Genomic DNA, 26,537 nt, shown 5'->3' with positions numbered 1-26,537 from the left:
AGGGAAACTGACATTGTTCTTGGGCTGCACTTGTGTCCTGGTGTTCCTTAGCTCCTTTGCCTAGCCTGCCCAGTTTGGACTATCATTTGACAAGGATCTAGACTATCATTTGACAGCAGTCAAGCCAAACTGCTGTGAAACCGGGCCCTACTAGCCTGTGATGACAGTTTTTTTTTTTTTTTTAATTTGTCCTGGTATTTTTGACTGATTAAGTCTTTGACATTTATAAAACAGCTTCTTTTTTAACAATCTGCCTTCAGCAGGACCCTGTGCAATCTAGCTCCTGCCTGTAAATTTGTACATATAATAGATACATAGCTCCCCTGGGTTCATACTTTCATGTTATCTTTTAGCCATCAGAATTCAAATTTCACATGCTGGCCTAGAAAATTTAGGTAAAAGGATTTTAAGTACCTTACATATTTGGATTATTACCCACTTTTGACCTACTACTGTTTGTTTGCCCTAAACCCTATGACCACTGGGCTTTAAAATGAATGTTTACAACAGAATCACCACTGTTCTGTTCACTACTATTTACTGAGCTGTAGACATGTTGAGATAAGTGTTTGTTGTAGGAGACTGTCCTGTGTGCTAAGGGATGTTTAGCATCATCCCTTGCCTGTCCCCACTACATACCAGTCACTCCTCTGTAGTTGTGAAAGTCAGAATGTCTCCAGACATTGCCAGATGTCCCCTGGAGGCTAACATCACCATCACTTGGGAACTGCTGGTTTAGGTCTTTCTACTTTATACTTCTGCAGCTATCTCCTCATAGGAATATAAATGATTCCAGAACTGCAAGTAACCTGTTTATCAAGAGTGATTGGAAAATGACATATTTAGGGTTTTTATTCATTCATGTATTTATTCAATAAATATTGTTAACAGGACTTGAGCTGGAGTCTTGTTCAGATAAGCTAGAGTTTAGACAAATTCAAGTACTTTGTCACTTAGAAATGATTTTTGAGGTAAATAAGGCATTGCTGTCCTTGTTTTACTGATGGATCCCTTTATATATAGTTGTAAATTTCAAGATCATATTGGCTTTTGAAAGTACCTTGCGTTTTACTTTAATATTAATAATGCCATTGAAAGTATATCCTTTCTGTGAAATCTACACTCTGATGAAATGGAGTATTGAGATTATTTATGTGTATTACATCATATCAGTTTTAGATTTTGATCATCTGAATGATTTGAAGCTGAGGATTTTTATAGATAATGTAACATATATACCCTCAGAGAAGAGATATGACAGTAGCAGGCATGACCAAAGTTTAGTAATATGTCCTTTTGATCTTTAAAATGTCTTTTGTAACGATTGTTACAGAATTATAAAGTTTATAGACCCTTCAGCTTACTTTTTATATGATAAGCAATTTGCTTCATCTGTTATCTTTGTTATTCTTTTGTTTTGATTTTATTTATTAACACAGAAAAACTTCACTGGCCTGAGCAAGAACTTGCCAAGAAGTCTGTTCTAAATGCAGAAGAATCCTTGATCATTGACAGCAAAAGAAGCCTTTCGCATTTGTCCTCTGGAATTCTAAAGGATATTTTCACAACTGGAACCAGTAGCTATAATGTCCTACTGCAGAGCAAGGAGGAGAAAAAGCATCATTCACAAAAACAGTCATCCTCCACCTGCTCCAAAAGATGTAGAAAGCCCAGCAAATCTCCTAGCTCTTCTCGTAGTAAAGATCCTCGTAGGATGAAAACCCCTGTGCCTGTGATGAGCAGTGGTACTTGGTACTGCCTAGAGAGGCAGCCTGCTGTTTTTGTCACTAGTTCAGTGTCAAGTCCTGTTAAGTTTATGCATGATATCTCTGTTACAGGGAGCAGCATAGTACTGCCACCTAAACCAAAAAGCAAAGTCAAGAGGCACTATTTCTCTACTCTTCCAAAGCCAAAGCAGCAGCCTCAGCTGTCTAGAAGCTTTGAAAAAGGCGATGATTTCTCTGGGAAGAAATTTTGTATATTGACTGCTATAAAGCCCACCAACTTAGAAAAAGAAAAACTCAGATTCTTCAGGTCTGACTATACCTACAATCCTCAATTTGAATATGCTAATCCTGCTCTACCAAGTGTGTTAGCTAAGCACAGCAATGCATCAGACCGATTCCTTAAGCAGGTAAGATGCCACTTTAGTAGTGGTATTTCATTTCTATGTAGCTGAAACAATAACCTATGATCTTATAAACAAAAAAATTCCAGTTATTTGTATATAGATCCATGATAAGTCAGGTGAGCAGTATCCCTGTATATAAACTACTATTTAAATATAAAGTAATATCAGTAATATTCAAAAATAGAAAAAGCTTCAGATTGTGGTTCCAGACTTTCATTTAGGAGTTAACAAATTTGTGGCTTATTAGCCAGCCCACAAACAAATGTTGTGAGCCCAGGCTGTGTTTTTGCTTTCTAATTGATTTTTTTACTGCCTTGGAGCCAGCAATCTGTGGTTCTCCCTGTTGTGCTATATTAGCTTGCATGGTTAGGCTCCTATAGACAGCTGGGGGATTTAAGCTTGATTTTTGCCCATGAACTTGTTAATGCTTCACTAAAATTATTGATCATCAGCAAATAGTCATTTAAAGAGGAAATGATGAAATTTTGAAAATTATCTGTAGGATGGACAATTCACCCAGTGGTTAAGATACTATTAAGATGTACACATCCCATCATCGGGGTACCTGGGTTCAATATGCAGCTCTGGCTCCTGTTTCCAGCTTCCTGCTAATGCAGACCCTGGGAGGCAGCAGTGGTGGCCCAAGCAGTTGAGTTCCTGCCACATGGGTGACCCAGATAGCATTTCTGGCTTCCAGCCTTGGCACCACCCCTCCCCCTGCCTCACAGCCATGGGGTGGGTATTTGGGAAATAAACCATGGCTCCCCCAGGCCATAGAAGAGAGCTGGATCAGAAGAGGAGCAGCTGGGACTCAAACTGGTGCCATTACGGGATGCTGGCACTGCAGGCGTCGGCTTCACTGGCTGTGCCATAGCGCCAGCCCCAATTCCTCAACACTTTGATTTGGAGGGAAGAAGGAGGTTTCCCACTGTACAGTCAGAGCGAATGCTCCCTGCGCTTGAAGGCAGTCTGGGAGCATTGGCAGCCCCACGGATGGGGAGCTGACGCTGCTTGGCCTGTGGCTTTACACCTTTATTCTACCCTACTTCCAGCTTCAGGAGACCAAACGTAACCTCGGAACAATTTAAACTAAATAGCACCAGCGATCCTAGCTGGCTTCAAATGCCACTTTTGTAAGAATGCTCTCAGTAAGTGCCGGATCTGCTGGTTAAACCACTTTAATCAAATAAAAGAAACTCATACAAGGCCTCTAGAAAACATACTTAAATTTCTGTTTGCATCTGAGTGATTTGTAACATCGTGTCATATGAGTGATCTCAAAAAATTCATGGAAAATGCATATTGCGTGGGTTTCAATATACCTTGCATCAAAATAAACTACCAAATCTATTTTCTTGTGAGCTTCTTGAAGGATCCTCATCCATCCTTCTCCCCAGCTGTGAAGCTAATAAAACAACAGCTTCAGTGCTGGTCTCCAGAACTCAGAAACCTGGGTTTTTCCGGCATGACCAAGCAGCCTCATGGTCTGCAGTCTCCACCCTTGAGGCCTCGCCAGCCCCCAGCCAACAGTCCAGCTGAGTTTCATAATCTGATAGTAATATAATCGGTATGCAGAGATCTATGCTTTATCTTAAAATTAAATGCTATCCTAATTGTGAGTTTTGCATTATATTTCACAATGCATCTTCGTTTTAATATGGAAATATATAAATTGCTTGTCTTCAAGCAAGATGGATACTTAAAGGAACAAATAAGGAGCAGCCTCCCATGTCTCTGGCATCTGAGGCATCTCCCACAAGGAGCCACTTGTTCCTGGGAGATTTCACATGAACATTCACGTCACTTACGATACGGGCCCAAGTCACAGAAAAAACCGTGACATCTAGAAGGTGGCCTAAATAGAAGAGGTCATGGTAAGGTACCATCCAGGGAGGGAGAGACATTGCCTGCAAAGGCAGAGCACTGTGTACCTCATAGCAAGCAGGGGTTCCAGCTGGAACAAAATCATAATTATGCTGAGAACAAACATATCAGCTTTCTAATAATAAAACACTAAGTGGTATTTTGATTTCTTATAAACAGATATGTCCATGGGCAAACGAGTATAGTTGCACTGTTGGGAAGAAAACTACAAGAAATAGTTCATTTTACAAAAGGTGTTTGATGTCTCTCCAAAAAGCCTTTTTCTATTACAGCCATGTTAGTTAAGAGGTAGGTTGTAATTTGATATTAGTGTACTTTTTTTTAAAATGTATTTATTTATTTGAAAGCAGAGTTACAGAGAGAGAGAGGAAGAGACAGAGAGGGAAATCTTCCATCTGCTGGTTCATTTCCCAAATGGCCGCAATGACCAGGGCTGCGCCAGGCCAAAGCCAGGAGCTTCTTCTGGGTTTCCCATGTGGGTGTGGGGGCCCAAGCACTTGGACCATCCTCTGCTGCCTACCCAGACCATTAGGAGGGAGCTGGATCAGAAGTGGACCAGCCAGGACTCAAACCAGTACCCATATGGGTGCCAGCGTAGCAGGCATCAGCTTAACTCCCTATGCCAAAATGCCTGCCCCAATGTTAATATATCCTATGTATATTATATATTTAAGTGAAAAAATTGATATGCTTGTTTAACTTTAGTGTCCTAATTTTTTCTTTATCACTTCAAAAAATTAATTCAAATTAATTGTCCCATACTTCCAGGTTAACTTTGTAGTTACTGGAAAATCTCAGGGGTATTTAAAATAGAGAACAAGAAAGGATTCTGATTCTGACAGCTTATCTTTTTTCTGTATAGAAGCAACAGAATACACAACATTCTATGCCATAGCAATGTATTTACATTTATAGAGTTCAGATACTCTAAGTACCTAGAGGGACCAACTTCATTATATTAGGAAAGAAATTCTGATTTCTATCTTCCTGGGTAATGAATTTTATGTAATCATGGTACAGTGGGATCACAAACTCAGGAGACTACAGGCTCTGGGCAGGGTCATAAATGATTGCAGTAGCCACCTGGGCACAGTAGCAAATTGGAGACCAGCATTTAGCTTGAACCACAGTTTGGATCCTGGTTATTTCATTTTCAGGGTTTATAAAGCTGATTTTTTTATATGAAGTGTTTGAGTTTGTAAACATTGATACCTAATTTAACTAAACAAGCAGGTGCCCACGTCATGAAATTCGTTTGTTGGTTGCCAGATTTTCCAGATCTGTTAGGCATGGGCCCCATTCTATTAAGGACAAATAATTAGCATAATATAAAGACTTTTAAATGGAGCCCTCTAAAGATGATTTTAGGGTTTATATTATGAATGGAATAGGCAATTCATTGTTATATTAAAATGTACACATAATAGATGAAAACATAAAATCATAAACTATGCTCAAAAACAAGACGGGTATTCTTTTCCTGTTTTGATAAGAAAAAATTAGAAATAAACTGCCTTCACTAATAGGATATACTGGCATAAAATTTCTTTAAGGATAAGTTGTAACTGTACTAGATTGCAGTAGTCCTCATGTTGTCGAAACAATGAAGGGCAGGAAAAAGAAGCCTTCTTCAAATTAAACCGCCCCTTGAAGGCATGATTTTCTGCTTAGCAAATCACAGAGCTCTCAGATACCTTTAAGTTAGAAGGTTTTTTAAAAGATTCTTTGGAGCTCAGAATGTTCCATGGTAGCTTTGTGTGTCAGATTGGAGAAGTGGAGTCATTTCTTAACCTAATTGCAAGGCAGATTTTCTTACCGATCAAAGTTGGGAACACCCCAATCAGATTGTGTGTTCTGGATGACTTGTTGAAATGCTTTGTTCATTTACTTTTGAAAGCTAACTAATGTGCACATTCTCAGGTTCTTATCTTAACAGGGTCTTTCCTACAAAACGGCTTGAATATCTACTTTTTCCATTGTAAGGTTTGAAAGAATAGTCAGTACTAAGCTGTTAATGCTTATAAATATCTTTTCCTGGTAATGTTCCCTTCTCGTTTTCCCACTCTCCCTTGTGTGCATCCAGACTCCCCCAACCCTGACAAAATGAAAATGCAGACAGGGAGAACCAAGGACAGGGGAGTAGGAAAGGACGCAGGTGACATTTTCTTTCTTTGCCTGGCTGTGTCATTCATTGAAAGCAAACTCAATGTCTGAGATCAATGTTTCCTGGGTCCTACATTTGTATAATATAATATACTCCTTATAAAATAGCTTGATGGTAATTTCACACAATATTTTTAAAATTTTTGCACATAAACCAGTTTTATGTGTAGATTTTTTTTACTTGCGGCATCGTATTTGTGCTCAGAGTTTCAGATTAGTGTTAGTGATACTCAACTTGCGTTCCCTTTTGCCTGGAATGCCCCCTTCCCTCTAATACTGCACTTCTATTTATCTTCTCTCAGTGACCTCACAATATTTATAAAACTCTTCAAAAGTACTAGTATATCATATCTATTTCTGTGTCATCTCTCCATTCTAATAATAGGCCAGGGATCCAGATTCTAAAAAATATGGTGGTAAAGGGATTGGCACATAGCAAGTGACCATAAAGATGAATGAATGAGTGAATTCATAGATAAATGAGTAGTCTTTTTGCTGATTTGCTAGAAATTTAGTGAGGAACTTTATAAACAGTGGGTCCAAATTTGTGGCCCATGGGACCAGATTAGCCTGTCTCATATCTTTTGTTTGGCCAATACAGTGCTTTTTAAAACATTGAACTGTAAAGATGTTCTTCTGTTGCTCTTATAAGCAATAGTTTTACACAGTGGCTACTGCATCCAGTTAGTTGAAAGTATTTAACTGTGTGACCACTGCTCTAGGGTCTCCATTAGTCTGTGGCTACAGTACCTTAAATGAGGCCCAATGACTTGATTGAGTCATGAAAAATCTTTATATATTTAGTTGGTACCAGAGAGAAATAGCCACAATTGAAAAACTCATTTAGTGTTTACAAGTTTGCTTTCCATTCTGAGGGTCTCAAAGTAGCAGTGTGTGTGTGTGTGTGTGTGTGTGTCCCATGATTATCTGAAGTAACCATTTTTCAACGGTTCTGAGAACACCAAATAAGAAAAAGGGTCTATGTAAGTTAGAAAACACATATTAATATATTCTTTTCCAAGTTTTACCATACATAGTATCACAAAAAAGGCTTGGGAAGAGTCTTTTGTTTAACTTTATTTCATCCAATATTTTCCAAACTCATTTGGCCATGGAACCCTTTAACAAATATCTTGTAGATCTCTTTGCCTTAAAAAACAGTTTGAAAAATGCTGGCTCACAGAAAAAGACTGTCTGATCTCCTAGGAGTTATTCAATATGGGCGGGAGGGGCTTCTAGATTTTATTTATAATTTTCTGAAAAGAGGAGGAGTGAAGGAAGGGTTGGGATTAGGGATTAATTAGTAAGGTAAGGAAAACATTACCTTGAATAAAAAGTTGGAAGGCAAACCAATATCTTACATTTCTAAAATTAAAACCTAGCGATCTTCTGGAAAAGCTTAAATACTGTGTGCATTCGGAGGGGAGGTAGTTTGCACAGCACAGTCACATCCCTCCTCCCCACTTTGTCCCTGCAGCAATCCGGTTAGGTGAGTAGGCAAAGATTTTCATCTCCATTTTGCCAGTGAAGAAACAAAACCTGAGCAAGGTAAAAGGACATGCCTAAGATCACACAGTCAGCTAATGGTAAGGGCTCACCTAAAACCAGGTCTCCTGACTTCTAGTCCCACAGCATCACCCTACTTCATATCGTGTTACTGTCTCTGATGTATTTGGTTTTCCACTGGGTGAAAACTGCGGTTGAGAGTTTTTTAACACATGATGTTGAAGTGGCTCGTGAATGATGGTCAGATTTCCAAATTGCTGATCAGTAAACAGAATCAGCAAGTAAACCAAAAGTATGTATTTGCCTGAGATCCTTCTCACATTTTTTAAAAGTTTTATTTATTTATTTACTTATGTATTTTTACTTGAAAGGCAAAGTGACAGAAATAATTCTGATGATTCATTCCCCAAACGAATGGTTGGGCCAGGCTGAAGCCATGATCTGGAACTCCCATCTGAGTCTCCCATGTGGATAGCAGACATCTAAATAGTTAAGCCATCACCTGCTGCCTCCCAGGGTGCACATTAGCAGAAAGCTGGATGAAAATAGATCAGGGATTTAGACCCAGATACTTTGGCATGTGATTCAGGCATCCAGTGCAACATCTGAACGGTTGTGTCACAATGCTTATCCCCTTTCTAATGTTTTACTGTGCACTTGAATCACCCGGGGATCTTGTAGTGGGCATTTAGGCTAGCAGTTAAGACAGCTGGTTCAATTCCTGGCCGCAGCTTCTAGCCAGTGCACATTCTGGGAGACAGGGGTGGTGGCTCAAGTAATTGGAGTCCTGCTATCCACGTGGGGACCTGGATTGTGTTCCCTGCTTGAGGCCGTAGCCCCAGCCCTGTCCAGGCCAGTGCGCACTTTGGGGGATAAACAAGTAGAGGGAGGAGCTTATTCCTTGTGCCTCTCCCTCTGATTCAGTAGGCATAAGGGTAATAGGAGGCTTCAGTTCTGTGTTTGGAACCAGCTCCCACACCACACCAGAGGTGCTAGCCCTTGGACCTCACTTTGAAGGGTAAACCTTTCAATAACAGTTTCAGTAAATCAGCGAGGCAAAGCATACTGAGGGCATTGCTTATTGTGATAACTTTATGATACATGCTCGGTTTATTAGTAATTATGTTCTTCTGGTATACATGATATATATGTTGAGTTCCAATTCGTAGCAAGTAAGCTTTTCTGCAGTTTTTGTGTCAAGCAGGTTGTCTGTATCAACAGCAGTTGTCAGCAATGTTCACGCACCGGTGGTAATGCGACAGTCAGCACGTGTTGTCTTGTTATGTCTCAGACATGCTTTACAAGAGTCGGTTAAACTTCCTCATCAAAAACACGAAGTAGACATTGTTATTATTATCCCCATTAATAAATGAGGAGACTGAGTCACAAGTTTAGTGACTCACCCAAGGTATCACGGCCAGAAGTGACAGAGCCAGGGTATCAACTCAGGTGTCCAACTCTAGAGCTTGTACCTTATATCCTTGCTACCCCAATGACAGTCTAGAAACTACAGACTTTATATGACATATATAAGAATTTTCTAGTTTGTTTCACAGTTCATGTAAGATATATTTGAGTTTTCCAGCTTCTTTCCCAAAAGGCCATTGAAGAGCAGTTTTCTTCTTACATGTTCTTTTCTTGTGGCCTTCCTGCTGATACTGGTGAATTACATTGTGATTCATTACCAGTTTTATTTTGTTTTTTGCCTTCCAGCCTGCATATGTGCCTTTGGAGAAAAATACCTCAACTTTTTTACTGCTTTGTTGTAAGAATTTATGAAGGATGAAAAGTAGAAGGTATCCTACTGTGAACAAAAGATAAAAAGTTTCTTTTTTTTTTTTAAGATTTATATGTTTATTTGAAAGGCAGAATTACAGAGAGAGAGAGAGAGAACTAGAGAGAGCAAGAGAGAGAGAAGGAGAAACATCTTATGCTGGTTCACTCCCCAAATGGCTGCAACGGCTGGAGCTGGGCCAATCTGAAGCCAGGATCCAGGAGCTTCTTCCCCTTCTCCCACATGGGTGCAGGGGCCCAAGCACTTGGGCCTTCTTCTACTGCTTTCCCAGGTGCATTTAGCAGGGAGCTGGATTGGAAGCGGAGCAGCCAGGACTTGAACAAGTGCCAATATGGGATGCCAGCACTGCAGGTGGCAGCTTTATCCACTACACCACAGCACTGGCCCCCTTTTATTTTGTTTGTTTTTTTTTTTTTGTTTTTGAAAATTTATGTATTTATTTGAAAGAGTTACAGAGAGAGAAAGAGAAACAGAGAATCTTCTGTCTGCTCTTTCATTCCTCATATGGCCACAATGACCAGGACTGGGCCAGGCCAAAGCCAGGAGCCAGGGGCTTCTTCTGGGTCTCCCACATGGGTGGCAGGGGCCCAAGTACTTGGACCATCTTCTGCTGCTTTCCCAGGTGCATTAGCAAGAAGCCGGATCAGAAGTGGAGAAGCTGTGACTGGAGCCAGTGATGCCAGCACTGTAGGCAGTGGCTTAACCTGCAGCACCACAGCTCCAGCCCCAAAGGTTTCTTATTTATGTTGTTTTCTGCAACAAGAGCCACTTAGGAAAACAGCAGATTTTTTGGATTGTTATGGAAGACTGCTTGATCCTTCTTCCAGTTTTCAGAAGTCCGATTTTTCTTTATCTGAGAGAGAACTGTAATGGAGCGATGTGCGGAGACACTTTCCACTCATTTCTCCCGCCAAACCTCCAGGTACTCTCGGGCAGCCAGGAGCCTCTCTGTTCCAACTGATTAGACTCCTAGATATCAGACCTGCTTGAGTACCTGAGCACGAGCCTCTCCATCTCCAGGTAAAGGAGAGTGCACAGGCTTTTGTTGAAATTTGTGAAAATAAGGCCGGCGCCGCGGCTCAATAGGCTAATCCTCCACCTAGTGGCGCCGGCACACCAGGTTCTAGTCCCGGTCAGGGCGCCGGATTCTGTCCCGGTTGCCCCTCTTCCAGGCCAGCTCTCTGCTGTGGCCAGGGAGTGCAGTGGAGGATGGCCCAAGTGCTTGGGCCCTGCACCCTATGGGAGACCAGGATAAGTACCTGGCTCCTGCCATCAGATCAGCGCGGTGCGCCAGCCGCAGTGCGCCAGCTGCGGCAGCCATTGGAGGGTGAACCAATGGCAAAGGAAGACCTTTCTCTCTGTCTCTCTCCTTCACTGTCCACTCTGCCTGTCAAAAAAAAATTTTTTTTAAAAATTGTGAAAATAAGTGGAAATCGTTTAGGATTAGAAAAATGTGGCACTTATTTGCAATGTAGTCTAGGTATCAGGTCACAGTAAATAAGAATAATGGTATTTATGGTATTACTCATCTCAAAGTAATATGAGGTTATTTACTTATACAGTTTCATTCTTTTACAGTCCATCAATATCATGGAACTAACTTTACAGAAATACGGAAGTTATGAAAAATTTGAACAAGCCACTGGTGGTAGCTTGCTCTCCAAAACTCGCATCTGGAGTCATGTCAGGAAGTACATGATGAAGGAAGGCTGCTTGGGAGAGGTAGGAACCATGGGGAACCACGAGGACCCGACTTGGCATTCTAACTTCTTTCTTTCTGCAAGCTTTTTTTGCCCAACCCTATTTTACTCATGAAATTAGTCACCCAGATTTCTCATTAAACATCAGGGGCCCTAAAAGAAAGAACTTGTGGAAGAATGGGATTAAAAATATGCTGATTTCGGTACAAAAAATTGAAATCTATACATAGAAGGGGCCTTCAAAAACTGCATAATTTGAAAATGCATACTCTGAAAAAGACTCTTCAGTTTCATACTGTTTTCTTCTTTTCACTGCCATGTCTGCATTGCAAGTGAAATTATATGAATCACTTTATAAAAATTGTTAGGAAATTTGCCCTGTTGATCTACTTGAAAGCCTTGGGCTGGCAGCTAGCAAGACTCAGGCTCCTGTACCTTCACTTGAGTCTTATTAGCCGAGGACTGTATTTGAGACACACCAGAGGTACAGGTTCAAATCCTCTGTCTTTCTCAGCACAGCCGTCTACTTTCTCTTCAACCCAAGAAGGAGTCTTGAGTTCCCAAAAGGGTCAAAATTAGGAGGTTCAAAGGTGACTGCACCTTTCATCTTCTAGATTTCTTGGAGAGTCAGTGTCGTTGTAAACAACACCAAAAAAACAAGTCTTCAGTTTCTGGGTCCGTTGCTTTTGATGAAAGCTTTCTTGCCCTGCTTTTGCCTGTTGTTTTATGTGTGTGTGTGTGTTTGTGTGTTCTTCCTTAGATTGTGGTTCATCTCACTGAGGATCTGCTTTCCCGAGCTTCAATGACAGTAGTGAATGGATGTCCAACTCTAACCATCAATGTTTCCACTGCACGTGAGCACTGGCTGGAGGGAATGCTGAGGCATGAAATAGGTACTGGTGACCCTTTTCCATTTGCTCATTTGTAATATCAGGAATTAGCCCTAAAGAAGTACTCTTTTAGGATGTGGTTTTGGTTTTTTTTTTTTTTTTTTTTTTCAGTGTTTCCCAAAAAGTCATGGTGGTTCAGCTTCAGCTGAACTAAAGGTGATACATTTCTGTCTCATTTCAAACTATTTAAGGGCACTGTTTAGCTGTGCTAGGCTTAGAAAGCCATATAAATCATCTGCATTTCAATTCTACCATCATAACTGAGAGGTTCAGTTCAATGTGAGATTCTTTTTAAGTAATTCAAGTTTATGATTCTTCTCTTTAGAAAATAAGTTGTTTTTAGGCACACATCATTTTGGTTTTAGAATTGTTGATAGAATTTTTTTTTGAGGAAGGGAAGAAGAATATGCAAGTAATGCAAGAATGGCACTACTGTCACTCATGGGCCTTTTCTTCATAGGCACACATTATTTTCGAGGTATTAACAATCTCCAGCAACCATGGAATAGTTGGACTGGCCGTAAGAAACATGAGCTAAAGCCCAACAATCCCACAGAGGAAGGACTGGCAAGTATTCACAGCGTCCTGTTCAGAAAAGACCCCTTTTTATGGAGGGCTGCCCTCCTCTACTACACTGTGTATCGAGCCAGCCAGATGTCCTTCTGTGAACTCTTCAAAGATATTGGCAAGTTTGTCAAGGACCCCAATACAAGATGGGATTACTGTGTACGAGCCAAGAGAGGATGGACTGATACTTCCCAACCAGGTGGGTGTCCCTTGGCTGCAGGTTTTCTGACTTACTGGCCAGGTTGTCTCATAATTTTGGTAATACCTTAATCCCCGAATAGGAGAATCCATGCATGTCTGACTTTGTTATGTGAGGTCATTGCAGTTTTCCAAGACTATTTTTTCTTAGCTTTATTTTTACCCAGCTTATTTTGAAAATTTTAGTCCAACAGAATGTAGATCAAACATCTGTATACTGTTCATCTAGATTCACCAGTTGCTTGTTTTGTTTTGTTTTGTTTTGTTGACAATCTTGCTTTCTCCGACTTTTTAAAAAAGCTTTATTGAGATAATTCACATTCACATACCATACTTCATTGGTTTTTAGGATATTCACAAGGTTATGAAATCATCACCACTAATTCCAGAATGTTTTTGTCATTCCTAAAGGAAACCAGTTACACATTAGAAGTCATTCCTGTTTCTTCTCCTCCCCCTCAGTTCTAAGCAACCACTTTTAGTGGTTTTTAATTTTAGTCTTTGTAGCGTTACCTATTTTGGACATTGCATATAGATGAGATCATGTGATATGTGATCTTTGTGGTGGCTGGCTTCTTTCAATTAGCATGTTTTCAAGATTCACTCAAGTTGCAGCATTTTTACTACTAAATTGGTATTCCACATTTTATTTATCTGTTTGCTAGTGATGAACATTTAGGTTGTTTCCACTTGATTATTTTTGTAGTTTTTTATTTATTTGAGAGGCAGAAAGAGACAGACAGAGCTCCCATCCACTTGTTCACCCCTGAAACGCCTGAAACAATCTCAACTGGGTTGTGGCTGGAGCCTGAGCCAGGAGCTGGAAATACAATCCAGGTTTCCCATGTGAGTAGCAGGAACCCTGAGCCAGGAGCTGAAAATACAGTCCAGGTTTCCCATGTGAGTAGCAGGAACCCAATCACTTGAGCTATCACCATTGGGTCCCAGATCTGCTTTGGCAGGAAGCTGCAGTCAGGAGCCAGAACCAAGAATTGAAGCCAGGCACTCCAGTGTAGAACTTAGGCATCTTAACTGCTAGGCTAAATGCCTGCTTCTGTTTCTGCTTTCTGCCTACTATGAATAATGCTGCTTCAAACATTTCTATACGTTTGTTCAGATAAGTTTCCATTTCTCTTGGACATATATCCATGGAACTGTTGAGTCTTACGGCAACTCTATATTTAACCTTTTGAAAAGGCTGTTTACCAAAGCAGCTTTACTTTTTTGTGTACATTATACGGCTTCAGAAATAAGCACTCTTTTTCTTCCTCAGGGTGTTTCAGTAAAGACCAGGTGTACTTGGATGGAATCCTTCAGATCCTCCGATACAGAGAGAGCATCGACTTTCATCTGCTCACTGCCCTGGGGAAGGTGAGTACTGCCAGGGGCACGTAGTCCCCAGACAGACACAGCCACGCAGCAGCGTCTTTGTTTTTTTTTTTTCTTTTTTTTTCTTTTTTTTTCTTTTTTTAACACAATATTTGTTTATTTAATACGTGTTTCTTTATTTTTTAAGATGTATTTATTTATTTCAAAGGCAGATAGGGAGAGGCAGAGGCAGAGGCAGAGAGAGAGAGAGAGAGAGAGAGAGAATCTCTCTGCTTGGTTCACTCGCCAAATTGCTGCAACAGCCAGGCCTGGGCCAGGCTGAAGCCAGGAGCCAGGAGCTTCTTCCCCTTCTCCCACATGGGTACAGGGGCCCAAGCACCTGGGCCATCTTCTGCTGCTTTCCCAGGCACATTAGCAGGGAGCTGGATAGGAAATGGAGCAGCCAGGACATGAACTGGCATCCATATGGATGCTGGCCCTCTGGGCATTGGCTTTACCTGCTATGTCACAGCGCAGGCCCAGAGAGCAGCATCTTCTCCAGCTAGATTTTGTGATTAAAAAAGACTCTGGTTCAGGCACTTTTTTGCTTCGTTGTTGGGATAAATTTCTTTCATGTGATAATGGAAAGGAAAAAATAAGGTTCTTTCATAGAACCAAATTGCAAAAGTGCTTTGTAATCAATAAGATAAAGAATGAATAGGAAAGTTGGGAATCTATACAGTTTGGTTTTTACATATATCTTTTTTTTTTTTTTTTTTTTTTTTTTTTTTTTTTTTTTGACAGGCAGAGTGGACAGTGAGAGAGAGAGACAGAGAGAAAGGTCTTCCTTTGCCGTTGGTTCACCCTCCAATGGCCGCCGCGGCCGGCGCGCTGCGGCCGGCGCACCGCGCTGATCCGATGGCAGGAGCCAGGAGCCAGGTGCTTTTCCTGGTCTCCCATGGGGTGCAGGGCCCAAGCACCTGGGCCATCCTCCACTGCACTCCCGGGCCACAGCAGAGGGCTGGCCTGGAAGAGGGGCAACCGGGACAGAATCCGGTGCCCCAACCGGGACTAGAACCCGGTGTGCCGGCGCCGCTAGGCGGAGGATTAGCCTAGTGAGCCGCGGCGCCGGCCTCATATATCTTTTTCTTAAAAGCATCATTTTCTAAAAGTAAGATAAAGCTGTAACACTTTCCTATTTAATATCACCAAAGGACAGGAATATTCTCTGAAATAATCATATGATTTTCTTATTAAGAAATTAATTGTTGACTTAATATAATATCTAAATCTAAATCACTTTGATTTCCCCAAAATGTCATTTGTAGTTCTTGTTTTGTGATCCAAGTACTTATCAAGGCTTATCCATTGCATTTGTTATAACTTTCATTTTTTAAAATCTAGAACAGTTGTTCTCACCCAATTCTTTTTGGTTTTCATGACATTTTTAAGCATCAATGACAGTTCCTTGGGAACTCCTACAATCTGGATTGTCAGATGGTTTCCTCGTGATGACATTCAGGATAAACATTTTTGCCAAGGATACCAACTAAGTACTGTTGTGTGTTTCTCTTGCAGCACATGTCATTTTGCCCTTTTATTAGTCACATTGTGTTTGTGCACCTGGCTAAGTTAGTGACTCCCAGATTTTTTCATTGTAAAGATTCCTTTCCCTTGTTGTGTTAGTAAGTGATCTGTGGGGTAATGCCTATGAATAGACTCTTCTTTAACAGCCTTTCAAAGAATGGTTTTGATATCCATGGATGGTCTTTACTCTTATCAATGATAACACCAGTGGGGAAAAATGAAGGTCTTTTACTTCTGTTATATTTCTTTTTTAATTCCCTTTTTTTGTAGGATTGTGAACTTTCATTTTTTTCAACTCTTGATGACTGCACCTGTGCTTTGTTTTTTACAGTTAAAAGTTTTAACATTTATTTTCATTTTATTAGAAAGGCAGAGAAACAGAGACAGAGATCTTTCATCTACTCGCTCATGCCCAGATGGTGACAACAGCTGGGGCTAAGAGCTTGGAACTCAATCAAGGCCTCCCACATGGGTGGCAGGGACCCAAGTAGCTGAACCTCCCAGGGTGTGCATTAACAGAAAACTGGAATTGGAAATGGAGCTGGGGCTTGAACCAGGCACTGCAATATGGGGTACAGGTGTTCCAAGGGGCCTAACCTCTATGCCAAGTGCCTACCCATCCTTTGTTCTGTTAAAACATGTCTCCATGTCTTCTGGCAGATAAAATGTTCTGGGCTCCTTTGTGCTTTTCTTCCTTTTTAAACCCAAATCTAAGATTCACCATCTCTTAAACAAAGCTTTTATTCTGGTTAGTGGGAAATAGTGTTCAGAAAACAGGATCTGAGCACTAGTTGGGCTCCCTGCCCATGGCCTGCTCTTGCCTCTAGACCGTTCAGTGATCAAATCATCCCCACCTGTTCTAGATCACAGTAGGGGCCGGCGCCACGGCTCAATAGGCTAATTTCCGCCTTCAGCACCGGCACCCCGGGTTCTAGTCCCGGTCAGGGCGCCAGATTCTGTCCCGGTTGCCCCTCTTCCAGTCCAGCTCTCTGCTGTGGCCCGGGAGTGCAGTGGAGGATGGCCCAGGTCCTTGGACCCTGCATCCGCATGGGAGACCAGGAAGAAGCACCTGACTCCTGGCTTCAGATCAGTGTGGTGCGCCGGCCACAGCGCATGGGCCACAGTGGCCATTGCGGGGTGAACCAATAGAAAAAGGAAGACCTTTCTCTCTGTCTCTCTCTCTCACTGTCCACTCTGCCTGCAAAAAAAAAAAAAAAAAAAAATCACAGTAGGCACAGTAATCCCACTTCAAGTCAGACCCCCAGTGTTCCTTCCCACTTTGCTTCCTGTTCCATATTTATACCTGCCTTTTCTCAAAATGAGCACCTTGTTTTTCATATATTAGTATATTTACTCATTCTCTCCTATAATAAGCTCAAAATGGTTTAAGAATTGCTAACCATACCAGTGTCAACAAATCTATCTTCATTCCATTTAGTGATATAAATGTCAAATAAATAATTTTAAAAATAATAAAAACATTTAAAAACCTAATAAAATGCAGATATAAAATGAATGCCTGAAAGAGTGTTGATCAGAATATAATATTTAAAGTAAATTATGTTTTGGAATTTAACAATGTAAAGGTAATTTATAAAACTTAAAAATTTTCACTCAGGGCCGACGTTGTGGCATAGTAGGTTAAGCCTCTGCCTGCAATGCCAGCATCCCATAAGGGCAACAGTTGGAACCTCAGTTGCTCTGCTTCCAATCCAGTTCCCTGCTAATGCTCCTGGGAAAGCAGTGGAAGATGGCCCAAATGCTTGGACCCCTCTAGCAGCATGGGAGACACGGAAGAAGCTCCAGGCCTCTGGCAGCAATTTGGAGAGTGAATTGGCAGATGGAAGATCTCTCTCTCTCTCTCTGTCTCTTCTCCTCTCTCTGTAACTCTGCCTTTCAAGTAAATAAAATAAATAAATAAAAAATAAAAAAATTTAACCCCTAAACCTAATACATATACCTTCTAACATAGTAGAATGAAAGATGAAATTTTTTAAAATGCTTAGAAAAATTCAAAATAAATGCAAGAGAATATAACACAGATCCCACCTCTTGTTTCCCAGATTAAATAGAAATAGGAATCCGATGTCATAGTGCTAATTTTCCTCATTTTCTAACAAAGCATTTGCAGCCTAGCTGTTTTCTTGACCTTTTAATTTAGATTTATTTAGTCAGGAGATTTGTTTGGATTTAGAGTCTTTCACACACACACACACGCACATATTAATTGTAGTTGTCTGATTTTGGGGCAAACAGTATATTTAGGAGTAGAGTGTTGAATGACCTTGATCTCTGTATTTTTTTATTTTTTAATTTATTTGAAAGGAAGTATTACTGAGAGAGGAGGAGGGACAGAGAGAAACAGATTTTCCATCCACTGGTTCACTCCCCAAATGGCCACAACAACCAGGGCTGAGCCAGGAAGAAGCCAGTTGCCAGGAGCTGGGAGTTTTCTTTTTAAAGATTTATTTATTTATTTGAAAGTCAGAGTTACACAGAGAAGGAGAGGCGGAGAGAGAGAGAGAGAGAGAAAGGTCTTCCATCTGATGGTTCACTCCCCAGTTGGTCTCAATGGCCAGAGTTGCACCGATCCGAAGCCTGGAGCTAGGAACTTCCTCCAGGTCTCCCACGTGGGTGCAGGGGCCCAAGCACTTGGGCCATCTTCTACTGCTTTCCCAGGCCGCAGCAGAGAGCTGGATCAGAAGTGGAGCAGCCGGGTCTCGAACCCATATGGGATGCAGGTGCTTCAGGCCAGGGCGTTAACCTGCTGTGCCACAGCGCCGGCCCCCTATATACTTTCATTTAAGACCCAGGCAAGAAATGCAAATGTAACTTATAGTTATATAGAGAGAATTTTATATAGTTATATATATAGTTAATTATATAATACATAATACAATATATAATTATATAGTTATATATATAGAATTTTCAAATGTAACTTATAGTTAAGGCTTGCAGTTAATCTGTCTTCCTTTTCTCAGGTTTCTTATGAAGATGTGGATCGCTTAAAAGGATTGGCAGTTACTGAAAACCTGCGGGTCCCTCACTTCCTGCAGGACCACAGCCGGTATATGGAACACTTAGAGAAGATCATGGAAGTGAATGAACTGACAGACAGGGAACTGAAAGATCTTATATAGTAATTAGCATCCTTGCACACATAGCAAAACTATACCTCCATGTATATTACCAGTTAGGTGCAGTTCGCACCAGATTTATAAAAGAACGACTGTTTGGGTTTTCTAAAGAATGGCTTTCAGTATTCAGTTGAATTTTTAGATTAAGTACAAACCTTAAACTATTTCCATAAAATGTTTCTGTGGGCTCCTGGGGAAGTTAGTCCTATTTTCATCTGCATCTCAACAGAGGCAAGTAAAAATACTGCTGCTGAGTGTTTTTGCAGACTCTTGGTTGAACTGAGTGATAAACTTCTGCCTGGGCACTGAGCCCAGCTCTGGCTGAAGACAGGTTGAATTCCAAGCAGTGTCGTGCGTACTCCAAGGTTATACTTTATTTGATAAATGTTGGTAATTACTCTCCTTTGAAAAATTGGCACTCCTCAAAGCTAGCTATAGCTAACATTTCTTATTTCTCTTCTCCATTAAGTAATGTTAAAGGGAGGGAAAGAGCAATTTGAAGAGTTTTCATTAAATCTTTTATTGTTCACATTATTGTTTTTGCCTTCTCAGCTCATGTAGGAACTAAATTAGAGAATTATTTCTTTCTGTTATCATTTAACCTAACTTTTCATTTGCTGAAGCATATTATACCCCCTTTTAGTTTTTAATGAAATTTTAAGGTCTTTCCTTTTGTATCTTTTATATAAATGATAAGAATAAAAGTTCCAGGAAAGTTTGTGTACACAAATCAGAATAGTTAGGGAAGGGGAAGCTACTCGCCTTTTCCTTAAATGTAGCATGTAACAAGCAGGGGTCAAGGAGACCAGACTCCCCAGTGCAGACACTGGATGTTGATGGGTGGCACCTACAGTGGACTTGACCATGTTCTGAAAAGTACCGTTTCTGCTCATTGCCATTTGAGAAGCCAGCCTTGTGATGCTGGTGCAGTGTACTTTGTCAAAATCTGTGATTTCATCAACCCATAGCTTATACACCTAGCTTTGTAATTTATCTGTTTCGGTATATACTTGGAGATATATATTTATATACACACACATACACACATTCAGGATCAAATGGTTGTTCATGCAACTAACTTTAATGCCTAGAAATAATGCTGATATAGACACCCATTCAGGATTATTACTGTAATTCCCCCCAAAAGCTGTCTGAGAGTGTATCTTTACCCGCTTCGGGCTACACTATGGTGCTAATACTTGTGGATGTGTACTACAGAGCCTGGTCCACATCCATGCTACAAAGTAACCTTAGGAAATATTTTTCAGGTGGGGTTGTATGATGTTTTTCTTTCACATATCTACAAGGGCTTGCTTTAAGAAGAATGTCACAGCAAAAAGGTTATGCGCTAGCTGGTGTCTGTGCGTTCTTGCAAAGCCATGCATCTCGCCTGTGGCAGTAGAGGGCCAGGCCCTTTGGAGCACAGAAAGCTCCCTACGTGTGCCACGCTGCCTAGCTTGTGTGCTGCACATATTTGCCAGTTCAGGGCAGAGTGTGTCGACACAAACCAGACACCAGAAACCTACTCTTGGTACCTGAAGCATGTACCTCCTCGTTGCAGACTTTCAGCTCTGTATAATGTTTTTCGACTTGATCTTGAAACTTGTTGAGGGTGACTGGGAAAGCAATGTCTTGGAAATACAGACAGAAATGGCGGTACTCATGTCCTGGGTTTTAAGTCCCAATGCTTATAAATTCAATATTTGCAGTCAGTAACACTGCTAATCTTATGTTATGGTTTAAATGTATAGGAACATCACAGCAGCCTTAATTTCCTCTTGGTAGGACTATTTGCAGTGGTTCTAGTCCGTGGAATTTAAAATGGGCAAATATTCTATCTCTGTCTAGTTTGGAAAAGGAACCACTTTCTTGCCTTACTGCTTTGGTATAAAAATGAAAAAGAAGAGAACTCTGCAGAAAAAAATGACTTTAAATCATATTGATTGTCTTAAGGTATTTTAAAAGTTAGCAGTGAACCAAAAGTAGTTTCAGATGAGCAGAAATACTCTCAGCTTTAAATGTTTGAAGATTTAATGAATTTTATTAATTCTGTTTCCTCAAATAGCAGTAAGGTCAGTTTTGTTTCCTAAAATAAAAGTTTTAGTAAACATAAAACGATAGCAACTGTACTTAGGAGAATAAATGGAAAACAATCTTAACTTTAATTATAGTGGTTATTTGCTATAGGCTGTTCATCAGTTTTGTTCATTATAATCTAACATATAGTTGAATCAAATACAAATTCTAGTAAATTGTTAGGTTTTAACACCAGACAATGTTCAAAGTTAATGTTTGCAAACATAAATCCGTAGTCTGCATTTCTTTATAGTTGCACTTTTGTAAAAGTATTAAAAATGTATTGTTTGTTTTGTGTGTTTTTGGGCATTTAGTGTCTCGCTATAATAAAAGGAAATAGCACTGAGATTCTCAAATGAAGTATGTGGAGATATATATGCATGTAACCTTCTCTTCCTTGAACCCCTAATTATATTTTTATTGTGCTAGTTCTTGTTTTTCACCATGTGGTGATTATTGAAAAGATACTGACAGGCTTCTCTCCAAGTGTCCTTAACTTATGGAGAAATAATACGTTTTCCACACCTTACCTTTTCCCGGCTTTAGTTCAGCTTATACCTTAATGGGGCACATAAAGAAGAGTAAATAGGGCCATTGCTGTGGCGTAGAAGGTTAAGCTTCTGCCTGCAGTGCCAGCATCCCATATGGGCCCCAGTTCAAGTCCTGCCTGCTCCACTTCCAATCCAACTCTCTGCTAATATGCCTAGGAAAGCAGCGGAGGATGACCCAAGTAATTGGACCCCTCACCCATGTGGGTGACCTGGAAGGAACTCTTGGCCCCTGGTTTCCATCTGGCCCAGCCCCATCTAGCCATTGCTGCCATTTGGGGAGTGAACCAGTGGATGGAAGATCAATCTCTCTTTATCTTTCTCTCTCTATTTCTGCCTTTCAAATAAATAAATAAGTCTTAAAAAAAAAAAGAGAGGAAAAGGAGAGGGACAATTTTGACTTAAGTTTCTGCCCCGCTCATTTGGTAGACTTTAACACAGAGCCTGTTGAGGAATGGAGTCTACACTAAGTGCCAGAGAGCCCCTGATGAAGACAGGCAGTCCCGTGAGGAGGAGAGGCACAGAACGAGATGACAGCAAGGAAGTGCTGCCAGGAGAAAGGATGCTGAATTCAGCGAGGGTTACCCTTGTGTTTGAAGAGGAGAGATCATTTACCATGTGGTTTTGTTACCGCTCTTTGTAAGGCTTGTGTTTGGAGCCTGAGCTGTAGCCCAGGTAAGTACACTACACAAGCATCTGCCCAGGTCATCAAAAGCCTGGCTGTCCAAAGGGGCCAACACTTTGTCCTTAAGAAGATGAGCCTGGAGCAGGGACCAAGAGGAGAGTGCAGGGGCCCTCACCCAGCAGGGCAAGTAACCAGTCTTTGAATCCAAACATTTCTTTGCACTGTAAGTTTTGTCCGCCAGCTGTGGTTTTCATCCACTTTTGTTCACTGTTATTCCAAGAGCTAAGGAATCAGTGCCTTGAAACTGCTGCCAGGGGGTTAAATACTAGTGCTTGCCAGCCAGCTGGGGTAGAGCCTTAAAAAGAGGTGGGAGGTGGGAGTTTGGCCTCGTGGTCAAGCCACTGATTAGAGTATCTGCATCCCACATCCCAGTGCTTGCTCAGTGCTCAGCTCCAGCTCCTGATTCGACTACCTGCTAATGCAGACCCTGGGAGGCAGCCATGCTGGCTCAAGTGATTGGGTTCCTGCCACCCACATGGGAGGCCTGGATCAGGACTTCTGGCTCTGCTCTCCCTGACAATTGTAGGCATTTGTGGAGTGACTAGAATATGGGAGTTCTCCAACTATGTCATTTTCTTTTTTTTAATTTTTATTTTATTTTTTATTTATTTATTTTTTTGACAGAGTTAGACAGTGAGAGAGAGAGAGAGAGAGAAAGGTCTTCTTTTTCCATTGGTTCACCCCCCAAATGGCCACTACGGCAGGCGCGCTGCGCCGATCTGAAGCCAGGAGCCAAGTGCTTCCTCCTGGTCTCCCATTCGGGTGCAGGGCGCAAGCACTTGGTCCATCCTCCACTGCCCTCCTGGGCCACAGCAGAGAGCTGGACTGGAAGAGGGGCAACCGGGACAGAACTGGTGCCCCAACCGGGACTAGAACCTGTGGTGCCGGCACCATAGGCGGAGGATTAGCCTAGTGAGCTGCAGCGCCAGCCTGTGTCATTTTCACTCTCGCTTTTTTTCAAATTAAAATAAATTAATATGTGTTATTTCAGTGGGAGATTTGTGGAGCTCTGGAGATAATTTTTTTCTTTTAACATGGAGAATAAGGTAAATCCTGGCATCATATATTATCGGAGGTTTTTTATTTTACAGTGCTGATCCCTGGTGCGTTTTTTTTTTAAGATTTATTTATTTGAAAGGCAGAGTTACAGGGGGCTGGCACTGTGGCTCACTTGGTTAATCCTCTGCCTGCGGCACCGGCATCCCATATGGGCACCAGTTCTATTCCCAGTTGCTCCTCTTCCATTCCAGCTCTCTGCTGTGGCCTGGGAAAGCAGTAGAAGATGGCCCAAGTGCTTGGGGCCCTGCACCTGCATGGGAGACCAGGAAGAAGCATCTGGCTCCTGGCTTTGGATCAGCACAGCGCTGGCCATAGCGGCCATTTGGGGAGTGAAACAACGGAAGGAAGACCTTTCTCTCTGTTTCTCTTTCACTGTCAAATAAAAATTTAAAAAAAAAATTAAAAAGAAAGGCAGAGTTACAGAGAGGTAAAGGCAGAGAGAGAGAGAGAGAGAGAGAGAGATCTTCCATCTGCTGGTTCATTTCCAAATGGCTGCAATGGCCAGAGCTGAGCCTCTTCCCCATCTCCCATGCGGATACAGGAGGATCCAAGCACTTGGGCTATCTTCTGCTGGTTTCCCAGGCCATAGCAGAGAGCTGGACTGGAGGTGGAGCAGCTGGGACTTGAACCGGTGCCCATGTCGGATGCCGGCACTGCAGGCAGCAGCTTTACCTGCTATGCCACAGTGCCGACCCCTAGAGTTCTTTTTAAAAAGTATTTTAAATATTTATTTTCAATTATGTGAAAGGCAGAACAATAGATTTATTAAATATACATATTTCAAGAGAGAGATCTTCCACTGGTTCACTTCCCAAATGCCCACAACAGCCAGGGCTGGACCAAGATGAAGCCAAGATTCCAGAACTCAGTCTGGGTCTTCCACGTGGGTGGCAGGGTCCCACATGCTTGAATCATCATCCGCTGCCTGCAAGCATACATTATCAGGAAGCTGGATCAGAAACAGGGTAGCTGGGACTGGAACAGGCCTTCCCCCAACATGGTATGTGGGCCTCCCAAGTGGCAGATCAACCCAGTGCACCACACTGCCTGGTCCCCCGTAAAGTCTCAGTAGCAGCAGACAGTAATGACATGAACACATCCCCACTGTAGACAAAGCACGTATACAGCTCTTTTGCCATTGTTCAAATACCTCCATCATATTTAGACTGCTATCCTAATTACCAGAAAACTAAGTAGCTTAGATCCTACAGGTAAACACCCTCTTTAGGAAGACGATGGTTCTATTTTGTTGCTGGTTTGTATCAGAGGGTCTGGTTCTCTCTGTGGTGAGTTTGGAGAGCTCTAGTCAGCAGTCAGTATTACCAAGCAGAGAACATCCTGATGGCCCCCCAGTCTCCCCGGGAAGCCAACGTCCTCAGTAATGTCCGTGTGTCTCTCCGCGACTCTCCACTAGAGGGACCACTAGCTCTGCTCCTTCTCCCACTTTCCCCCTCCCCATGTTTTATCTCTGGCTGAAGCTAAACCTCCTACCTGGGGGCAGGCATGGTGGAGCTGGCATCCCAAATGGGCACCAGTTGGAGTCCCGGCTGCTCCACTTCCGATCTAGGTCTCTGCTATGGCCTGGGAAAGCAGGAGAAGATGAGCCAAGTCCTTGGGCCCTGCACCCGTGTGGGAGACCCGGAGGAAGCTCCTGGCTCCTGGTTTCGAATCAGCTCAGTTATGGCCATTGTGGTCATTTGGGGAGTGAAGTAGCGGATGGAGATTCTCTCTCTTGCTTTCTCTCCTCTCTCTGTGTCACTCTGTATTTCAAATAAATCTTTAAAATTCCTTGAAACTGTTTTGAGTTGAAAAGCAATATCCAGGGCCGGCGCCGTGGCTCACTAGGCTGATCCTCCCCTCCGCCTGCGGCACCGGCACCCTGGGTTCTAGTCCCGGTCGGGGCGCCAGATTCTGTCCCAGTTGCCCCTCTTCCAGGCCAGCTCTCTGCTGTGGCCCGGGAGTGCAGTGGAGGATGGCCCAGGTCCTTGGGTCCTGCACCCGCATGGGAGACCTGGAGGAAGCGCCTGGCTCCTGGCTTCGGATCAGCGCGGTGCAGGTGCAGCTGCGGCAGCCATTGTGTGGTGAACCAACAGAAAAGGGAGACGTTTCTCTCTGTCTCTTTCTCTCACTGTCTAACTCTGCCTGTCACAAAAAAAGAAAAGAAAAAAAGAAAAGCAATATCCATGCTCTGTGTATTTACTATTTACAGTCTAGAGAAATATTTTCAGTAGCATTCCAGTTATGCATTTGAGACAAAATATGAGAGAAGCAATTTGAAATTCAGGTCCTATTTTATCTTAATTACCTTAGACATTTCTCAAAGCAAACAATGTTTCTCTTGTAGAGAAATGGGGGAGGAGGAGATAACAGGAAAAGACACTGGATCCCGTGGCAAAACAGATTTCTCTGCTTGCTGCTTTTGCCAGACTCAAGACACCTGGTGGCAGTACAGCCTTCCTACCCTCTGGCCCTCTGGGCTGCTTTGGAATGGAACTCTGGAAAACTGCAGAGGCTTAGTCCCATCTCAGCTGGCTCAGACCTCTTGTAAACTAGGTTCCTTCCCAGGGCTGAGAGTTAGCTATGTGGTCGGATTTGTCCAGAATGGTTCTGCACACTGAGAACATGCACACATGAGGGATCTTCAGAGTTCATGGAAACATCATGTTCTGAAAAAACTGCATGAATTTCAAGCAAGTTGTTGCACCAAAATAAACTCACCATTTAATTCCATTTTCTTTAAACTTTCTGAAGTTCCTTCAAACTCTGTTGAGGATGAAAATTGAGGCCTTCGCACCAACACAGCGCCACACAAATCAGCTTTTATGCTTTGCTTTTTCTTGGCTTCCCTTAGGCCTCCAGCAAAGGCTGGTTGTGTGCTCCGGCCTGGGCCTGGCTGTGCTGAGCGGCCCGCAGGCAGCAGGAGGGAGCCTCTGGGCAGAGAGGGCTGGGAGCACCAGCCCTCCGGGCATCTCCCACACCCTCACTACTGAGCTGATCAGGTTCAATGTCTTTGAGGGGGCTCATGGTTTTACAATGAGGAAACAGACTCGCTTTGCCTGGCTGCTGGGCGAGGTCTTCCCAGGCTGGTGCTCAAACCCCTCCTGGCCACAGCTTTAGAGAGGACTTCCCAAGAGAACACAGAATACAGGGTATCCTGCTCCCACCTGGCTAACAGGCTCCATGGCCTGGCCCACGTGGCTGCAGGAGCTCCGAGTTGGAGCCGTGCGTAGCCCAGCACCAGGACCCTGGAAGGCAGGGGCCTTCCTGCTCCCTGTTCCCCCCGACTCCACCCCCGGGGCC

General features: G+C 42.3%; 1 protein-coding gene across 4 annotated transcripts in view; it reads left to right on the top strand.

The window, feature by feature from the left end:
- Positions 1-21,301, top strand: part of MATCAP2 (microtubule associated tyrosine carboxypeptidase 2) — a 41,625-nt gene extending 20,324 nt beyond the window's left edge. For 2 of the 4 annotated variants that reach the window (XM_008261648.5, XM_002713759.6), the window contains exons 2-7: positions 1,440-2,134; positions 11,058-11,201; positions 11,940-12,072; positions 12,530-12,835; positions 14,108-14,205; positions 18,714-21,301. In XM_008261648.5, the coding sequence (XP_008259870.3) occupies positions 1,715-2,134; positions 11,058-11,201; positions 11,940-12,072; positions 12,530-12,835; positions 14,108-14,205; positions 18,714-18,872 (1,260 nt within the window). In that variant the 5' untranslated portion in view covers positions 1,440-1,714 and the 3' untranslated portion in view covers positions 18,873-21,301. The remainder of the gene's footprint in view (positions 1-1,439; positions 2,135-11,057; positions 11,202-11,939; positions 12,073-12,529; positions 12,836-14,107; positions 14,206-18,713) is intronic. The other 2 variants (XM_008261647.5, XM_017344429.4) reach the window with 2 other exon arrangements.
- Positions 21,302-26,537: the final 5,236 nt, after the last annotated feature.

This window comes from Oryctolagus cuniculus, chromosome 16, assembly GCF_051225735.1.
Source record: "Oryctolagus cuniculus isolate XC-2025 breed Fujian yellow rabbit chromosome 16, ASM5122573v1, whole genome shotgun sequence".
Taxonomy (NCBI): Eukaryota; Metazoa; Chordata; class Mammalia; order Lagomorpha; family Leporidae; genus Oryctolagus; species Oryctolagus cuniculus.
Note: the sequence above shows the minus strand (reverse complement) of the source record. Positions and strands in the feature narration are given on the sequence as shown.